The 17,323-nt window shown below is 39.5% G+C and overlaps 1 protein-coding gene across 7 annotated transcripts in view; it reads right to left on the bottom strand.

Annotated features, from left to right (window-relative positions):
- Window positions 1–17,323, bottom strand: part of Hdac8 (histone deacetylase 8) — a 205,237-nt gene that overhangs the window by 132,651 nt on the left and 55,263 nt on the right. For 5 of the 7 annotated variants that reach the window (XR_012444551.1, XM_074063630.1, XM_074063635.1 and 2 more), the window contains exons 5-7: window positions 8,516–8,646; window positions 3,825–3,902; window positions 3,128–3,236 (exon numbers count right to left, since the gene is read on the bottom strand). Coding sequence is in view for 6 of the 7 variants with exons in the window: in XM_074063630.1 (XP_073919731.1) it covers window positions 3,128–3,236; window positions 3,825–3,902; window positions 8,516–8,646 (318 nt within the window). In the remaining variant the exon portion in view is untranslated. Of the gene's footprint in view, window positions 1–3,127; window positions 3,237–3,824; window positions 3,903–4,631; window positions 4,761–8,515; window positions 8,647–17,323 lie in introns of those variants that run through there. The other 2 variants (XM_074063631.1, XM_074063636.1) reach the window with 2 other exon arrangements.

Below are 17,323 nucleotides of genomic sequence, written 5' to 3'. Positions count from 1 at the left end.
GCTGCCTGGGAAACGATACATCTATGGCTAAGTTGGGTGAGGAGGAGAGGTCATGTCAAAATTTCATTTCAGGCCTATTTCTAATTATAGGATAAAAGTCACTTTCCTGTTAAAGGAATTTTAGGTAAAAGCCCAACAGATGCAAAGGGATGTCTGGTCCAGGAAGCCTTCCTGGCACCCCTGAATAAGAGTGCTGCCTTCACATAAATGCCCTGAGCACACTTGACTTCTGAAGGAAATCAAAGGAAACAATTACTGTGTCTCTAATGAAAAGCCGGACCCTGTTACTCTGCATGATCACTGTGTGCATTGCCGATGTGGCTCCATGAACAAAAGAGCCCTGGCACCTATAAAATGAGGAGTGTCTGCTTCTTTAGTAGGCAGGTTGGAAGAATATTTTATTTATTTTGTTTGTAGTACTGAGGATTGAACTCAGGGCCTTGTGTTTACGGGGCAGGCCCTCTATCACTGGAGCCATGCCTATAGCCCTTTTTGCTTTAGCTACTTCCTTGCATGCTTTTAAAAATTATTGTTGAACTGGGGATACATTGTGACAGTTACAAAAATTCTTATAATATATCATAGTTGAATTCACTGCCCCCATATTCTCCTTTATCCCCCCCTTTCCCCCATTTCAGGAATAGTGCTATAGCTATTTTTCAGATAGGATCTTGCTTTTTGCATTGGGCTGGCATCAGACCTGGATCCTCCTACCTCTGCCTCTGGAGTAGCTAGGACTACAGGTGAACAACCACACTCAGCTTCTTGCTTGAGACAGGGTCTCACTAACTTTTTTGCCTGTGCTGGCCTTGAACTGCAATCCTCCTATCTCCACTTCCCAAGTAGCTAGGGGTTGGATATTGAATCTTTTTTTTTTGGCAGTACTGGGGCTTGAACTCAGGGCCTCATGCTTGTTAGGCTTGCTAGGCAGGTGCTCTACCACTTGAGCCACTCCTTCAGCCCAAAAGTTTCCTTCTTTTTTTTTTTTTTGTGGCACTGGAGTTTGAACTCAGGACCTCATGCTTGCTAGGTAGGCACTCTACCACTTGGGCCACTCTGCCATCCTGGGTGGTTGAATCTTTTATAAATGCTAGCCTTCTATACACAAAAGCCATCAAACTACCGGGATGTGTATGGCAGAATGGGTTCTGTAAATTAGGGAAATCATGTGTAATCTTCTATAGATCTTTTCTGGGGTCAGATTTGTTTTTTAAATGTTTCTATTTAAGTTTGCCACCAAGGCTACTTTTTGAACATGAATTACCATGGGATGAATTTTTTTGTCATGTAGCAGGAACTGGTATATGTTTAAAAACAAGAGACGTTTTTCTTACTGAAGGAGGATAAGTAGCAGACACCCTTGGTGGGTGGGCACTGGGAAATCCTCGTTCTGCAAATAATGCTCAGCTTTTCCAGGCAGTGAAATGCCACGCTGCTGGGTGATAAGGACTGTCTCAAGAGGCTTTGATTGGCAGATAAGCTTCAATAGAGGCACATGTAAGGTGACCTGTTTAGGGAGGCTCAGATATTACAAACTACACTTGCAGGCTGATGAGTGGTGACCTTTCAATTAAGACCCAAGAAAGAGCTCTAGGAAGCGCTATGGACAGTGCCCTGAAGAGAACAACCTAGTTTCCTGCTATGCAGAAAAAAGGCAACAAAATGTTGGGCACTGTCAAGAAGGGGATTAAAAGACAAACAAAATAATTCTCCTTTTACAGAGAACTACAGGACATCTTCGTTGGTAAAGTTACATAAGCAGCTCTGATCTGCACATCTCAAGGACAGAACAGAGCCTAAGGGGAACAAAGAAGGGCAATTAAACTATCAATGGCAGGCTCCAAAATACAAAATAACAAAAAGTTTTTTTTTTCCAGTTTGACAATACAGAGGTAGCCAGGGGACAGGAGGCTAGTGCTGCTGAATGACTGAATGATGATTGTCTTGCCAAATCTCTTGAGCTAAGAGTCACCTTTGAAGCCTAAAGTTTTTATTTTTTTTAACAGTTCCACTTTGTTTATACAACTGCCAGTGTGGTGGCCAGTGCAGACAGGCTCCTTTGGGAAGTCCCTTTTTCCACCAGAGGATGGGAGAAATGTGAATGGGGGAAGGATAGAGAGTACCTCAATTCCCACTACCGGCCTTCAGTTAGGTTGACTGGTTGACTTCTAGTCATACTCACTTTCTCCGCTGCCACTGTCAGCAGTGAACTTGTGCCTGACCAATCTCAATTTTTATGAATTTGAGTTTCCTCTCCTCCATCCTCTTTAGGACAGGACTTTTCAACCCCAAAGGTACATAAACCAAACTGTCTGCCTACAAGTTTCTGTAATTTGACCTTAACTGCAGGGTTAAAAAACAAACAGATTTCTGGGCTGGGGGTGTAGCTCAGTGGTAAAGCTCAGCATGCATAAGGCCCTGAGTTCCATCCCCAGCACCACACACACACACACACACACACACACACACACACAAAATTTCTGACTACAATTTTTGTACTGTGGATAGAACTTAAGAATGCACGATAAAGCCTCATACCTGTAATCCTAGCTACTCAGGGGGCAGAGATCAGGAGGATAGCAGTTCAAAGCCAGCCTGGGCAAATAGTTCATGAGCCTCTATCTTGAAAAAACCCTTCACAAAAAAGGGCTGGTGGAGTGGCTCAAGGTGTAGGCCCTGAGTTCAAACCCCAGTAATACAAAAAAAAAAAAAAAGAAGAAGAATTAGGCAACACCTCAGTATTCACACCAGTGGAGGACAGGTCACTAATAAGGGAAAACAGAAATATACCTGGCTAGGTTAATGAAATCACACTTGCAGGTTTCTTTAGCTATAAACGTAGCAGACAAGGGATTCCCCTGGACAGTCTAAATGCTTTTCTTTGGGAATAGATAGCCTTAATCATACTAGATAGCAGGTAAGATCAAATCTGGAGCATGGCTCTGGTCCATCTACTTGGCTCTCCCCAACTGCAGATGGCTACCTGACTAAATGAACAGTGTTGAAAGGCTATGTGGGCATGCAATGGTTTTATTTTTCAAAATGTTCCTTGAAAACAAGAACTCTGAGATTGGAGATCCTACAGAGAGGCAAAGTGCTTGCTACCAGCTCAGCATTAGTGTCATACCTTTCACAGATGTGATAATACTTCTCATCCTGTATGCCATCATGAATGGGCACATTCACACTGTAGTACCGTCCTTTCCCTAGGCCAACATCAGACACATCACCTGTTCCTGGAAAAGGGGAGCGATGTGATCAGTTATTAAGAACATGAGAACTGGAAAACTTAAAGGATTCTCTGAAAGCAACCCAGAAGACCAAAACAGTCACTTAGGAGAACAATTCTGAACTAGTCATGGTTCCTAAGGGAATGAAATTAAGAAAAATAATATAGAGAAGTAACAAGGGTAAATAATGTTGGGGGAAGCAGGAAAACCATAAAGAAACTAAAAAACCATCTTACTGGATGAAATAAAAAAATAAGAGATTAACTCCTTGGCTTGGGTTTTCATGCTTCTTAGGTTGATATAATATCAACAAATCATTGCAATTATCAAGATGTTAGGAGTTAATGTGGCATCTGACAGTATAGTAAGTGTAAGTGATCTGTCTGTTGACAGTTCATAAAAATCATTTGGAAGAAGAAACAGTGTTAATTGTCAGTCCTCTTGTCATTGTCACCTGAAGTGACTGTGTTAAAAATTTGCATAGAGTAATACTAATAAAGTATTGACAGCATGGAACTGTCTAAATATGATGTGTAGAAGAATTACAATATCTATTCATCAAATATATAGAGAGGGAGTACTCAGATCACTTGCCTGGGAAAAATCCAGGAGAAAATTTGTGCAGGGATACGGTCATGACTTTAGATGTGAAACTGAAGGCATCTTCTACACCTACCAGAGGAAAAAAAATGTCAGAAAGATCACTTCATATACGAAACTTCCATTTTCAACACCTGAATGTCTAGAAAGCAGCTGTGGGAAGAAGGGGACCTGAGAAGGCAGCAATAATAGAGCTAATGAGCTGAAGAATAAGAGCAACACAAACCCCTGGTGCCTGAACTCTGTAATTATGCATGAGGTAGAATTTTGGCCCCAAGTAAAGTTTGGGGGTACCTTTTCAAATCTGTGGCAAATTATATGTGAACTTCCTCTTTCCAAGCAATGGGATCTCTGGGCTCTCCTGACATCTGCTCTAAAAGGTGGGGAAAGGAGAGAGCCCAGAGCAGAAGCGTCACCAACAGAACTGAATAGAGGAAACCGGCACCAACTTGGAAGTTTCCTGGTCTGTTTTGGTTACGTGGTTTTAGCTAAATTCTTGGGATTTTTTTCAAAGAAGAATAATGTGATAATCCTTTAAAAAACACAGCCAACACACATTAGGCATTCTGCAGTGAAAACCTAGCTAATATAATATGGATTGTGTTATACATGCAGGTCACCCCAACTCCTGATTGTACTAAGTAACAAATAGTACATTTCTTCTGGCTAAAACATGCAACTGAAAATGGTCATGGCCTTGTCCCTTTATAGCAGCCTTACAACAGTTACAAACAGATGGCGAGTACTTTTGTAGAAAGGGTCTCCTTCCCATTTTAACAGAATCAGAAAAGGATTAGATACCTGGGAGATTAAAGATGAGATTTAAAGTAACCCTCGCAAGCCACTACTTATACGGTAACCAGACTATCCACTTCTACTCTTTTTCCTCTCAGAATCATATACAGTCATAGTATGGTTCAGATAATCACTCTGTAAAATGAAAGGACTATTAGAAAATTCAGGTACTTACCTATCCTCTTTTATATTTCAAACAAAGATATTGTCTCTGTGTTGACTTAAATGTATTCAGTCTTCATTAGAGGCCAACTGAGGCCTTAACAAAATATGAACTCTATTTGTATATAACAGGTATGTTTGAATTTCCCAAGCCTTACGTTTTGCCCTAGGGAGGTAGTTAAAACCAGTTAAAGGCTCTGGGCAGAAAGTATGATGTAAACAAAATAAAACAACACAAAATAAATGAAAATACCATTCCAACTTAGAAAGTGAAGTATTAAACAAGGATGCTTCATGAAAATCCTGGTTGTTTACCCATCCAGAAATGTACCAATTTATACTTCAACCAATTGTGTACATGAATTCCCATTTTCTCCCACTGAGGTAGAAAGAAAGGTCTTGCTCTAATTTGTAGTTCTCTGAATACTAAGGGATTGAACACTTTTCATATGTTTAGTGGACATTTGTATCTTTTCTCATGGGAAATACTATTAGTCACAGTTATAACATCACACTTAAAAAAAGACACAGTGAGAGATGTGGAGGATATGGTACTGGTGTGACAGAGAAGAGTGGAAGGATAGATGAAAGAAGGTGAGGATGGCAGGAGTGGCTAGAGAAGCCACCATAGGATGCTAGTGATGGAATTATGGGAGATTTAAAATAAACCAAATGTCTAAGAGTTTGGGGGGGGTCACTGGAAGGGAGGTGCTGAAGAGGGGAAATAAACTGAAATGAAACACACCATAAAAGTTGGCTGAAACAGGAAATTCTAAATGGTGTAGAAATAACACTGCGAATGGAAAGAATGGTTTCAGGTGACAGTCTTATTTCATTCTTATATGGTTCAACAGAGTTGGTTCTGTTTTTGAACTCTGGTACTAACACTCTGAAGTTCAGAATCATTCATTCATATGACAAATAGTTTAGTGAACCACTACTATATGCATGCTGTGGTTGGCTCAAGGAATTGTACAAGAGAGAAAGAAGTAAACAACTTGATCTCTCTACAGAGGAACTTAGTTTCTTTGGGAAGAGAAGACATAGACATATTTAAAAAATTAACAATACAAAACAATATATAATTAAATAGCAATCAGAGGACTTGAGAGGCAGAAGAGAACCCTGGCTGGAGTGGCCAGGGCAAATCTGCTACAGTTGAAACTTGAGCAATGGGCAGAACTTGAAGATGCAAAAAGGAGGAGAAAGCGAAACTAAGTTAGGAAAACACAAGGCAAAGTCAGGGAGTGCGGAATAGTGACACGTGCCATTGAGTAGAGTGGCCTGACAGCAAGTAGCGAGAGACAAAGCTGGAAAGATGAGGAGAAGCCTATTTGAGGTAAGTCTTGAAAGAGGGTAATGACTGCGGCCTCAGAATGATTAGAGTATTGCTACAGTGTAGATTCTTTGGTTCCATACCTGGCCTACTTACTCTGAATAGCTGATGAATGTGGCCTGGCAATCTGCATTTAAAAACAAACTTCCTCAGTTCACTCTGATGTACAATCGAGTTTGAGAACCATTGCTCAGGGGTCAGCAAATGAAGTGGCTAGATAGTAAGCATTCTAGGTTTTCCAAACTGCTATGGTCACTATTGTGCAATGGTGCCTGTGTTGTGAGCACGTGCACACACACACACACACACACACTTTTATAGATACTTTTACAACCCTTTAAAAATGGGAAAAACATTCTTAGCTCACTGGCCATATAAAAATAAGCTATGGGTCAAATGCTACCCCTTGTTAAAAAATAGGTGATAAGGAGCCTTTGAAGGTTTTGAGCAAGGTTATGTCTTGCCTGGTGGAATATTCAGAAGTTCAGTGAACATGGTTCTCAAAGTAGTATGTTGGTTCTTTTAACCCTTTTCTCTCCTCTGTTACCTTTAATTTTCTGTCACCAGTCCATGTTTCTAGCATCCATGCAGGCAAAGTACTTTGGAGAAGCCCCCTAACCCCAAAATTCCTTCCTTTTTTTTCTGTTTTGGTAGCAGAGGTAACCCTAATCTAAGACATATGTTATTCTTTCCCTCCCTTATTCCTTGATTATGTTAGTCTATCTTAAATAAAAAAGACCCTGGAAATAGGGAAGCGGCAATCACTAATGTGGGAAAGGGGAGGGATACCCTTAATTAATTTATTGGATAAGTGTTATTAAATGCATACAAATGCTTTGTGTCACAGAGAGAATTTCTTTTGTTTTTTAAATTTTTACTAGCATAAATTAATTGTACAAAGGTGTTTCACTGTGACATTTACATACATGCATATAATTACTTTGAGGATTTCTTTTTTTATGGGACTGAGGTTTGAACTCAGGGCTTTGTGCTTACCAAAGCAGACACTCTACTACTAGAGCCACACCTCCAGTCCATTTTGCTTGGTTATTTTGGAGATGGGGTCTTACAAACTATTTGCCCTGGCTGACCTCGAACCATGATCTTCCAAATCTCAGCCTCCCAAGTAGCTAAGATTACAGGCAAGAGCCACTGGCGCCTGGCTTGAGGATTTCGTAATGAAACAGAATGTGGCAACTATACCTGGAGGTCTACATTCTAGGTGGAAAATACATAGGAGGCTTGTATAAGTCCTTCTAAGTGCAGTCTTCTAAGAGAGGATTAACAGGTTAAGGAAAATTGTTAAGAGATTCTTCTATAACAGGCCAGGCATGGTGGCTCAAGCCTAGTTACTCGGCAGTGGAGATCAGGAAGATCCCAGCTCAAGGCCAGTGCAGGTAAGAAGTTAACAAGACCCAATATTCAGCGGTGGCTAGGCATGGTGGCACATACCTGTCATCCCAGCTACATGGGGAAGCACAAATAGATGGATTGCGGTTCAGGCCAGCCTGGGCATAAATGTGAGACCCTATCTTAAAAATAACCAAAGCAAAAAAAAGTGGTAGAATGACTCAAGTGGTTGAGTGCCTGACTGGTAAGCACAAGGACCCGAATTCAACCCCTAGCAGCACCACACACACAAAAAAAAGTTAGGGAAGATACCCTGTGTTTACATATGCCTATTTAGTTTGTTGTTGTTGTTGCTGGGGATTGAACCCAGGCCTTGCACATGCTAGGCAAGCACTCTACCATTGAGCCACGCCCCCAGCCTAGGACCATACAGTTTAGCAACACAAAGTGGCATTGATGCTGATCAGTATGCTAGTTGGTAGCATTGGTACAAAATTCAGAATACTAGTCCTTCATATACCTGTTCGATCTTAAAGTAATAAAGGGGGGGGTGAATGTGATCAAAGTACATTATATAGATGTATAGAAATATCACAATGAAACCCTTTTGTACAATTAACATATGCTAGCAAAAAATAAAAGTAAATTTTGAGAGAAGCACCAATGAGAAAAGACAAGACTGGCAGCTCTAAACACAGATTCCCCTTAGAAACCATGGAAAGGGCCTCCAGCAGGTTCCTGAGCACTGGAATAAACCCTAGGTAAGAGTTCCGCTTTTTCCCATTCTCTACTATAAAGGCTTGCCACAGGAAGAGAGGGAGAGGAAATGACAGGAGCCTGGCTTGGGAAGCAAAGCAGGAAGTGCATCAGTTAGGAAGTGCATCAGTTAGAGGAATCTCTCCACCACCTACTTTAGAAATATCAATTAGGAAAATTGCAATTGCAACAGGCATTTCTCCTTTTACCAGTTGCCTAGAAGTAGCTTTACTGATCAAAACCTGCTGTCCTAGCAGCGAAACATTTTTGAAATTGAAGGGCTTACCATCTCCATGGTGCAGATCCAAATCCACATAGAGAATACGGTCAAATTTCCGTCGCAATCGTAATATTCCCAGGACAGCATCATTGAGATAACAAAAACCAGATGCTTCATCTCTGCAAGAAAACAAGTTGCTACAGCCAACAGTCAAAAGGCAGTCCAAGGGAGTCTTTACAGCCAAGGATCTAACCCTTGAGATGTGGTCCCTTAAAGTTCCCCCTTCTTTTAAGAAAAACAGAAATTCACCAAAAAGGATTGCATAGTAAAGGGCCCAGAATGATCAAGGAATGAAGTGTTTTGGTAAAATAAATATCTAGGTTGATTGGTAACATTTTCCATTCAGGATCCCAGATTTTCATAGCATTAAAATGTTGTAACTATATCGAGCAAGACAAAACCTTTCTCTAATGATTTAGGAGTCACTTTGAAAAAATTGTAGTTCTCTGGGGTCATCATGTTGAATGATGATTTTTGCTCACAGAACTGTAAGAAAGCTAGACTGTAGATGAGGCCTTAAAGACCATCGTGTAGAAGATGATCCATTCTGGATACTCTGTATAGACCCTATGACATAACCAACAAGATTTTTTAAATATTTTTAATATGTTTTGGTACTTGTTGCTCACAAAAGCTGAGGGGACATACAAATGCATAATCTCTTGGGTAGCATAACGGGGTTGACTTTCTGTAATGTAATCATTACAGTGAAGACCGAAGCAGCCTTTTCTAAAGTGATTTAAAAAAATCCCTCTCACAAAAAACTGTCGTCACTGACTTCACTCGTGTCCTTTAACTTTTTTGCTATTGGTACTATTGTGTTGCTTTATTCTCTTATCAATGTTCACTTGCTCTTTTATTATGCTTTCACTAAGCCTTACTGATTAGATGTAAAGGAACATTTTTTATCATCAGGAGTGTATTATATAACTTATTTAAATGTAAAGGAACATTTTTTTATCATCAGGATTATATTAGAACTTATTTTTAAGGCCTCTTCCCAGATGCTGCAATTTTTTTTCACTTCTAGAGACACGTCAAATATTCAGCCCATTTTTCCTACATTTGCCCTGAGATTTGATTTGAAACCGAATTGTAGGCATGAACAATGTTTAAGATGGCATCTTTGCCACTGTGAGAAACCTTTTCAGTACCTACACAATGCATAAGCTTCTACATGAAATCTCTTGTAGAAGAGAGCTCTACCAATGCCCTGGCTCCTAGGCTGAATCGGTGAGGCAGGTGCGGTGGTGAGCAGGAAGTGGCAAGGGTATCAGTAGGCCTGCGCTTCAGTCGAGGGAACCTCAGTAACCATCTAGCCAGAGAACAGCTTGCCTTTATATATGCAACCGGAAGAAACCAAGCAGAGAAAAGAAATAGTCCATTCATAAATTCCCTGTAAATAAGAATTAAAAATGTGACTTTGAAAGTTCTTGGATATAAATACTATTTTCCAATTATAAAAAGTTTACACTTAATAAGTGTACTGTCTTAGTACATCAAAAAAGAGCTAATTAGTTCTCCTGCTGAACAATAACTTTTGGGTAGTTTGGACAGAATACTGTTAAGCAAAAAGAGGAAGAAGAATTCAAACCAGTATAAGACATACTTCCCTCAGGAGCCTACAATTAAGTTAGGGAGACCAGTCATACACACAGAAAACAAAGACAAAAATCCAACCATTCAAACAAAAAAAGCAAGCAGAAAGAATACAGCATTCTGTAGGCAAAACTGACAAAGCACACTCATCTCATTGACAACAATGAATTTTATCTGAGCCCCATACTTCTAGAAAGCAGTGATGCTTAAGAAGTTCCCACCTCCATCCCTTTGTGTTCTGAGGGCTAACCAAAAGGACTGACCACATTGCCCTGGCATATTCCAGAGTAAGACCCATCCCCATCCTTCTTCATGTCTCCTGTAAGAGTCTCAGATAACTTTCTTGTTTACCCTTGTCTATAAAACTCCTAGCCCCTTCCTTTAAGATGTTCCCCATTAATGAACATTCTCCCCACGGCAATAGCCTGAATAATGATGATGATGCCTGTACTTCCAAAACTCTTTTACATGTCTTTGTGTGAATATGTAATATTTTCCTACCTCTGGATCTATTACCAAATTAGATTATAAAAAATAATCTCTTAGGCTGGGCACTGGTAGCTCACGCCTGTAATCCTAGCTACTCGAGGCAACCCCAGGTAAATAGTTTGAGAGACCCTATCTCCAAAAAATCCATCATAAAACAGGACAAAAGGAGTGGTTCAAGTGGTAGAGTGCCTGCCTAGCAAGCAAGAGGCCCTGAGTTCAAACCCCAGTACCACCACCAAAAGAAAATCTCTTAGGACAAACATGGTGGTACGTTTGACTTCCTGTGTTTATATTTTAAATATTTTATTGTCACTTTGTTAGATCAGAGAGCCAAGTATTGTTTTTCAATAACCTATCATCCTATCTTAATCAAGTCTCAGAAGGCCTATGGAAAATCATGAAAGATTTGCTCTTTCACCTTGTAAAAAGAGAGGCACTAGCGATCATTAGGTTTGTTTGATATGTACTATTGAGGAATTGCATGGGAAGAGCTGTTTGCCTTTCCTAGCTTAAATTGGTAAAATGTTACTAACATAAATATTTCAGAAATTGTATGTTGCATGGGAAGTTCCTATAGATTAATCCATGTCCTCCCTGGCTGTGATATATTCTAGTTGTCAGAGTCCAGCTGCTGTCGTGTCAAATATAAGACAACTACAGTACAGTAGTCCTCCCTCATCTGTGGAGGACACATTCCAAGACCCCCCGCAGATGCCTGAAATTGTAGATAGTACGAGATCCTGTATATACTATTTTTTTCCTAGACATATACCTATGACAAAATCTAATTCATAAAAGAGATTAACAACAATAACTACTAATAAAATAGAACAATTATAAAATATACTCTTTTTTGTGGTACTGGGACATGAACTCAGGGCCTCCACCTTGAGGCACTCCACCAGCCCTTTTTTTGTGATAGGTGTTTTCAAGATAGGGTCTTGTGAACTATTTGTCCAGGCTGGCTTTGAACCTCGATCCTCCTGATCTCTGCCTCCTGAGTAGCTAGGATTACAGGTATGAGCCACTGGTGCCCAGCAAAATATACTCTATGAATGTGGTCTCACTCTCTCTCAATATCTTAATGTACTGTACTGAACATAATTAACCACAGGGAACTGAAATTGGAGACAGTGAGACATGGATAAAAGGAAATTATATTTTCAGTCATAATTTCAGTCTTTTTAAAATGTTTACTTGATATCAACTTTGATTCTTGATTTTGAATCTAGCATCTTTCGAGTCATTAGTTTTTAATTGGAGATTCACATCACTTACCTGCTGAATTTGTGTTGCTATACAAATGTTTAAGACATATTCCAGATTGCTGAATCTCTTTACTTGATATTCCTGATATATTTTGGGTATTTTTTAACTATATGCTTGATGTATTCATGGTATATCATGTCAGGATTATTATGTGTTATATCTGGGTCTTTTTCTCTATAAAGATTATGTGCACACATTTTTATAAATTAGACATAATATCCTTTCTTCTTTGAAAATAGGTTAATCATTATGTTTACAGATATTTTGTCTAAAATTTTTTGGATTGGCTTTTATCTTGTTTTACATGCCACAGAAACAACTACATTTCCTTGCCAGTTGCATTATTATTCTTGTAATGAACTCTCACCAGATTTTTTCCCTTTTGAAAATGATCAGTAATAGGGTAATCACAGCTATTGTAAGTCTTTTGTCATCTACAGATTGCCTTTTATGTTTTACTCCAATGCTTCTCTGAAAGCCCCTGCAATCAGCTACAAGCTAGAGGGCTTCAACTTTAACAAAGGACTTTCTCAGAGCCCCATGGAAAAGGACTAGGTCAGGGACTTTTGTGTACAGGCTTCTGTTGGTATAGTTTGCTTTTTTTTTTTCTCTTTTTACAGTGTTGGGAATCAAGCCCAAGCAGGGTCTCATGCATGCTAGACAAGCACTCTACCACTGAGCTCCATCCCCAACCATGCTGGGATATGTTTAAACAACCTCGAGGCCACACTAGTAAACTGAGTCAGGATTTTGAAAACTTTAGTTGGGAAGCAGGGGCGGGGGCTGTGAATAAACTGCTAACCCAAGGTTGATTGTACAAGAAGTAATTACATAGACCTGATAGAACTAATGAGGAATGGTTTTGTTTGGTATAGTGTTGATGCCTTAATATTCTATTTTCTGGATGCACATGGAACTCATTTCTCTCTTACACTATCTAATTATTTAGTGGACTGTGCTTTTGTAAAGAGAAATGAAACATTTGTAAATGGAAAAGTCTATTCTTCCTGCTCAATGAGTAGTCTTATTTTCTGTTTTTGTAGTTGTGAGATGGAACACACAAGGCCTTGTGCATGCTAAGCTTATGCTGTACCTCTGAGCTATATCTCCAGATCCAAGTATTCTTATTTTCATAGCAATGTCATTATCTGCATAGGTTCAATAAAAATCTGTCTGTCGTCCTTGTTACCAGGACATGATTAAAAACATTGGTATGTAACCTAGGCCTTGCCTGGAATGTCACATTTGTGAGTGATTCTCATTGAATCAGATATGATCAGACACTCAAGGAACGAAGACTGACTTTATGAAGCCAATTCATACAAAGCCCTTTTGGGAAAATTTTCCTGGTACCTGGCTTGCAGTGTTCCCTGCCTTACAAGTAAAGAAGATTACTTCCAGGCAAGACCAGAAATCTTAGGACATTTTGGGAACTCAAGAAGCGTGTCATTCTCTCGGATTTATAGGTACCATCAGAAGAACCTTCACTTGGCTTCCTAGCTTTAACAAGCTTTTAAAATTCCAAAATAATATTCCTTATGAAAACTTTTAGCAAAGCAAATTTAAGACGGTCCATGCAGCAAATTACCATTCTCACTGTGTCTATTTAAATAATCAGGCTGACTCTAGTAGGACCTGATTTTTACTTTTTAACTGAGATAGGGTCTCGCTGTGTAGCACAGGCTGGTCTTGATCTCATGATCCTCCTTCCCCAGCCTTCCCAGTGCTGGTGCTTGGCTCCTATTTTTAAACATTTTTTATTGAGGTAAAATTGACCATTTAAAGGGTACAATTCAGTGGTATTTAGTGGATTTACAATACTGTGTAAGTGTCACCTGAACCTAGTTCCAAAACATTTTCACCAACTCCAAAGAAAATCCTGTGCTCATTAAACATCCCCTGACAACCACCACTCTGCATGTTTTCTCTATGGATTTAGCTATTTGGGATATTTTATATAAATGAAATCATATAATATGGGACCTTCTGTGTCTCGCTTTTATTTAGCACAGTGTTTTCAAGTTTCATCCATGTTGCAGCATGTTATCAGTGCTTCATTCCCTTTTATGGCTGACCAAAATATTGCATTTTATATATGTGCACACATGCATTTCGTTTATCCATTCATGATGAATATAGATAACATCTGTGTTGTTTTTCCTTTTGCTATTATGAATAGTGCTGCTAATTTATTTGAGTGCTTGTTTATAATTCTTTTGGATACATGTAGAATTGCTGGGTCATAAGGTAATTCTGTGTGTAACTTTTTTGTTTTGTTTTTTGAGACAGTCTCGAAATGCAGCTTAGCCTAGTCTCAAATTTATTATGTAGCCCAGGCAGGCTTTGAACTCGCAATCCTCCCATTTCAGGCTCCAGAGTGCTGGGATTACAAGGGTACACCAGTATGCACAGGTATATCTGAAGAATGAGCAAGCTGTTTTTTACAGGTACATAGGTTCCAATATCTCCAGACCATCAGCAACACTTCTTAGTTTCCAGGTTGTCACCACTGTTGAATTCTAGCCACCTTAGTATATGTGAAATGGTAGCTCGTTGTGGATTTGATTTGTGTTTCTCTGATGACTAATGGTGTCAAGCATCACTTCATGTACTTGTTGGCCATTTGTGCATTTCTTTGAAGAAATGTATTCAAGTCCTTTGCACATTAAAAATTTTTTTTGAATGATGGAGGGGGTGAATTCAAGTACGATATACTTGATATACTATAAGAACTTTTATAAACGCCACAATATACCCCCAGCACAATAATACAAAAAGAAAAAAATCAAAACAGAAAAGAAAAAAAAAGAATGTACCTGAGAGGCACTTAATGAAAGTCACTAAGCAATGGAAAGCAATGGAAATCAAATAAATATTTATTCAATAATAAAAAATATTTTTGGTGGTACTGGTATTTGAACTCAGGGCCTCATGCTTGCTAGCAGGCCACTCAGGCCATGGCCCTGATTCTAAGGTTTTCTTTTTAGTGTTTTGCTTACTACTGTAAGAGTTCTTTTTTTTTTTAAATTTTAGTACTCAGGGGCTGAACTCAGAGCCTTGTGCTTGCTAGGTAGGCTCTCTATCGCTTGAGCCACACCCTCAACCCAAAGAGTTTTTTTTTTTTTTTTTTTTGGCAGTACTGGGTTTTGAACTCAAGGCCTCACACTTGCTAGGCAGGTGCTCTACCACTTGAACCATTCCACCAACCCTAAAGAGTTCTTTATAAATTCTGGACACCAGGTTATTATCACATATATGATTTTCAGATCATATATCAGATATGTACTATCAGATATATATTTTCTCATTCTGTAGACTCTCTTTTCATTTTCTTGATGTCTTTTGATACAAAAAGTTTTAAACTTTGATGAACTCAAATTTATCTATGTTTTTTTTTTGTTTGCTTGTTTTTTCATTTTTCTTTTATTATTCATATGTGCATACAAGGCTTGGTTCATTTCTCCCCCCTGCCCCCACCCCCTCCCTTACCACCCACTCCACCCCCTCCCGCTCCCCCCGCTCAATACCCAGCAGAAACTATTTTGCCCTTATCTCTAATTTTGTTTCTATGTTTTTTTTTTATTTGTAAGTCTAGTGTTATTTTGAGATGAAGAACATTTCTTAGATGGGAGTATAACTCAGTGTAGAGTGTTTGCCTATTCATGCATGAATACCTGGGTTTTATCCTCAGCACCTCAAAAAAGCATAATCTTTGTTTGAGATCAATCTTTGGTCAAAGGGGGTAACTACAGAGAGAAATTTTGTGTTTCAAACAGAAAACTGCCTCATGTATAGCATACCATTCCAGGTTATCAGAGTCTAGCCCTGCTCATTGTCTTTGAGCTATTTTGCACCTGTTTATTTATAAACTTCAGGTTACTGATGGGTATGCAAATTTTGTCATGTCTGGTAGAGATACAATCCCTCTCCTTCCCTTCTGTAGAAAAAAATCAAACTGGATCCTATTACCTTGCCTAAGTTGTCCATACCTTACCAATTTTTCAGTTCTTCCACTTTTCTTTAATATCTGGTTAATATCCTCCAAACTAACCTTTCCAATTTTTATTACTCCCACCTGACTTGGAGTCATGGAAGACTAAAACCTGACTGCTCAAATCCAAATCATGACTTAAGGTTGCCCTCTTCTCCCGGATCTCAGGTAGCCCTTCAAACTTAGGCCCCACAATTTGATGCAAACCTAGATGAACACAGCGCTGCAACTGACCATTCATGAATGCAAGGTTCCCTGAACAAGCTGATGCCTACACCACTAGGCCACATTCGGAAAAATGTTTGGGCCATGCACACCCTTTTAGGAGATGTAACCAAGACTATGGACAAACCACATGGCCAAGAGAGCCCCCCCATCCCGAGTTTCATGAGGGGGTGCTAGGAAATGGAAAGAGTTTTCTTCTACTGATGTCTTAGAATCCACTGGACCAGCTACCTTTGAGGTTCAGTTTGGGGCTTGATTCTTTAATATAACCTTCCATATTAATGCTTCTTTTGTTCATTTTATTTTTATTTGGTTTCTTTTGTAGATTAGGGTCTTGCTATATAGCCCAGGTTGACCTAGAACTCACTGTGTAGCCCAGGCTGGCCTAGAACTCATGATCCTCCTGCCTTAGCTTTCCAAGTGCTGGGATTACAGATATGTACTATTATACTCTTGTTCATCCTGCTTATAAGATGCCTGTTTCCAGGACTCTAAAGCTATGGATCTTTGCTATGACCTCTCAACAGATGGTTTAACTGGTGTTTTACAGGAATAGCAACAATGAAAGCCCTTGAGAGACTGTTTCTTTCTTTTCTGTCTTCTTTTTTTTTTTGTGGTACTGGAGATTGAACTCAGGGCCCAGTGCTTGCTATGCAAGAGCTCTACCACTTGGGCCATGTCCCTAGCCCTTTTGCTTCTAGTTTGTTTTTCAGATAGGCTCTTATGCTTTTGCCCAGGCTGGCCTCAGAATACTATCCTCCTACCTCTGCCTCCTGAGTAGCTGGCATACAGCATGCACCATCATGCTTGGATTGCTTTTGAGACAGAGTCTTGCTAACTTTTGCCCAGGCTGACCTCAGATCACAATCCTCTTACCTACAGCCTTCTGTGTGTAGCTGTGAGGACAGGCTGCACCACCATGCCTGGCTTGTTTTGTTGAGGTGGGGGTCTCACTAACTTTTTCCCTGGGCTGGCCTTGAACCACAGTCCTCCTGATCTCCACCTCCTGAGTAGCTGGGATTACAGGCATGAGCCACCATGCTTGGCCCTAATTATGTTTTCTTATTTTGACCTTTTTAAGACTTGGTCACTTTTAGCATTAGCATGCCCTCTTATAATTCTGTGCTTTCATTACAGCTATTTTGGAAACAGCTGGTCACATAGTTTGGTTTTCCCCTTTGTTGGTTTATAATAAAAATAACAGCCAACATTTCTTGATTGATTACCCTGTGCTAAGTGCT

Source organism: Castor canadensis, chromosome X, assembly GCF_047511655.1.
Source record: "Castor canadensis chromosome X, mCasCan1.hap1v2, whole genome shotgun sequence".
Classification (NCBI taxonomy): domain Eukaryota; kingdom Metazoa; phylum Chordata; class Mammalia; order Rodentia; family Castoridae; genus Castor; species Castor canadensis.
Note: the sequence above shows the minus strand (reverse complement) of the source record. Positions and strands in the feature narration are given on the sequence as shown.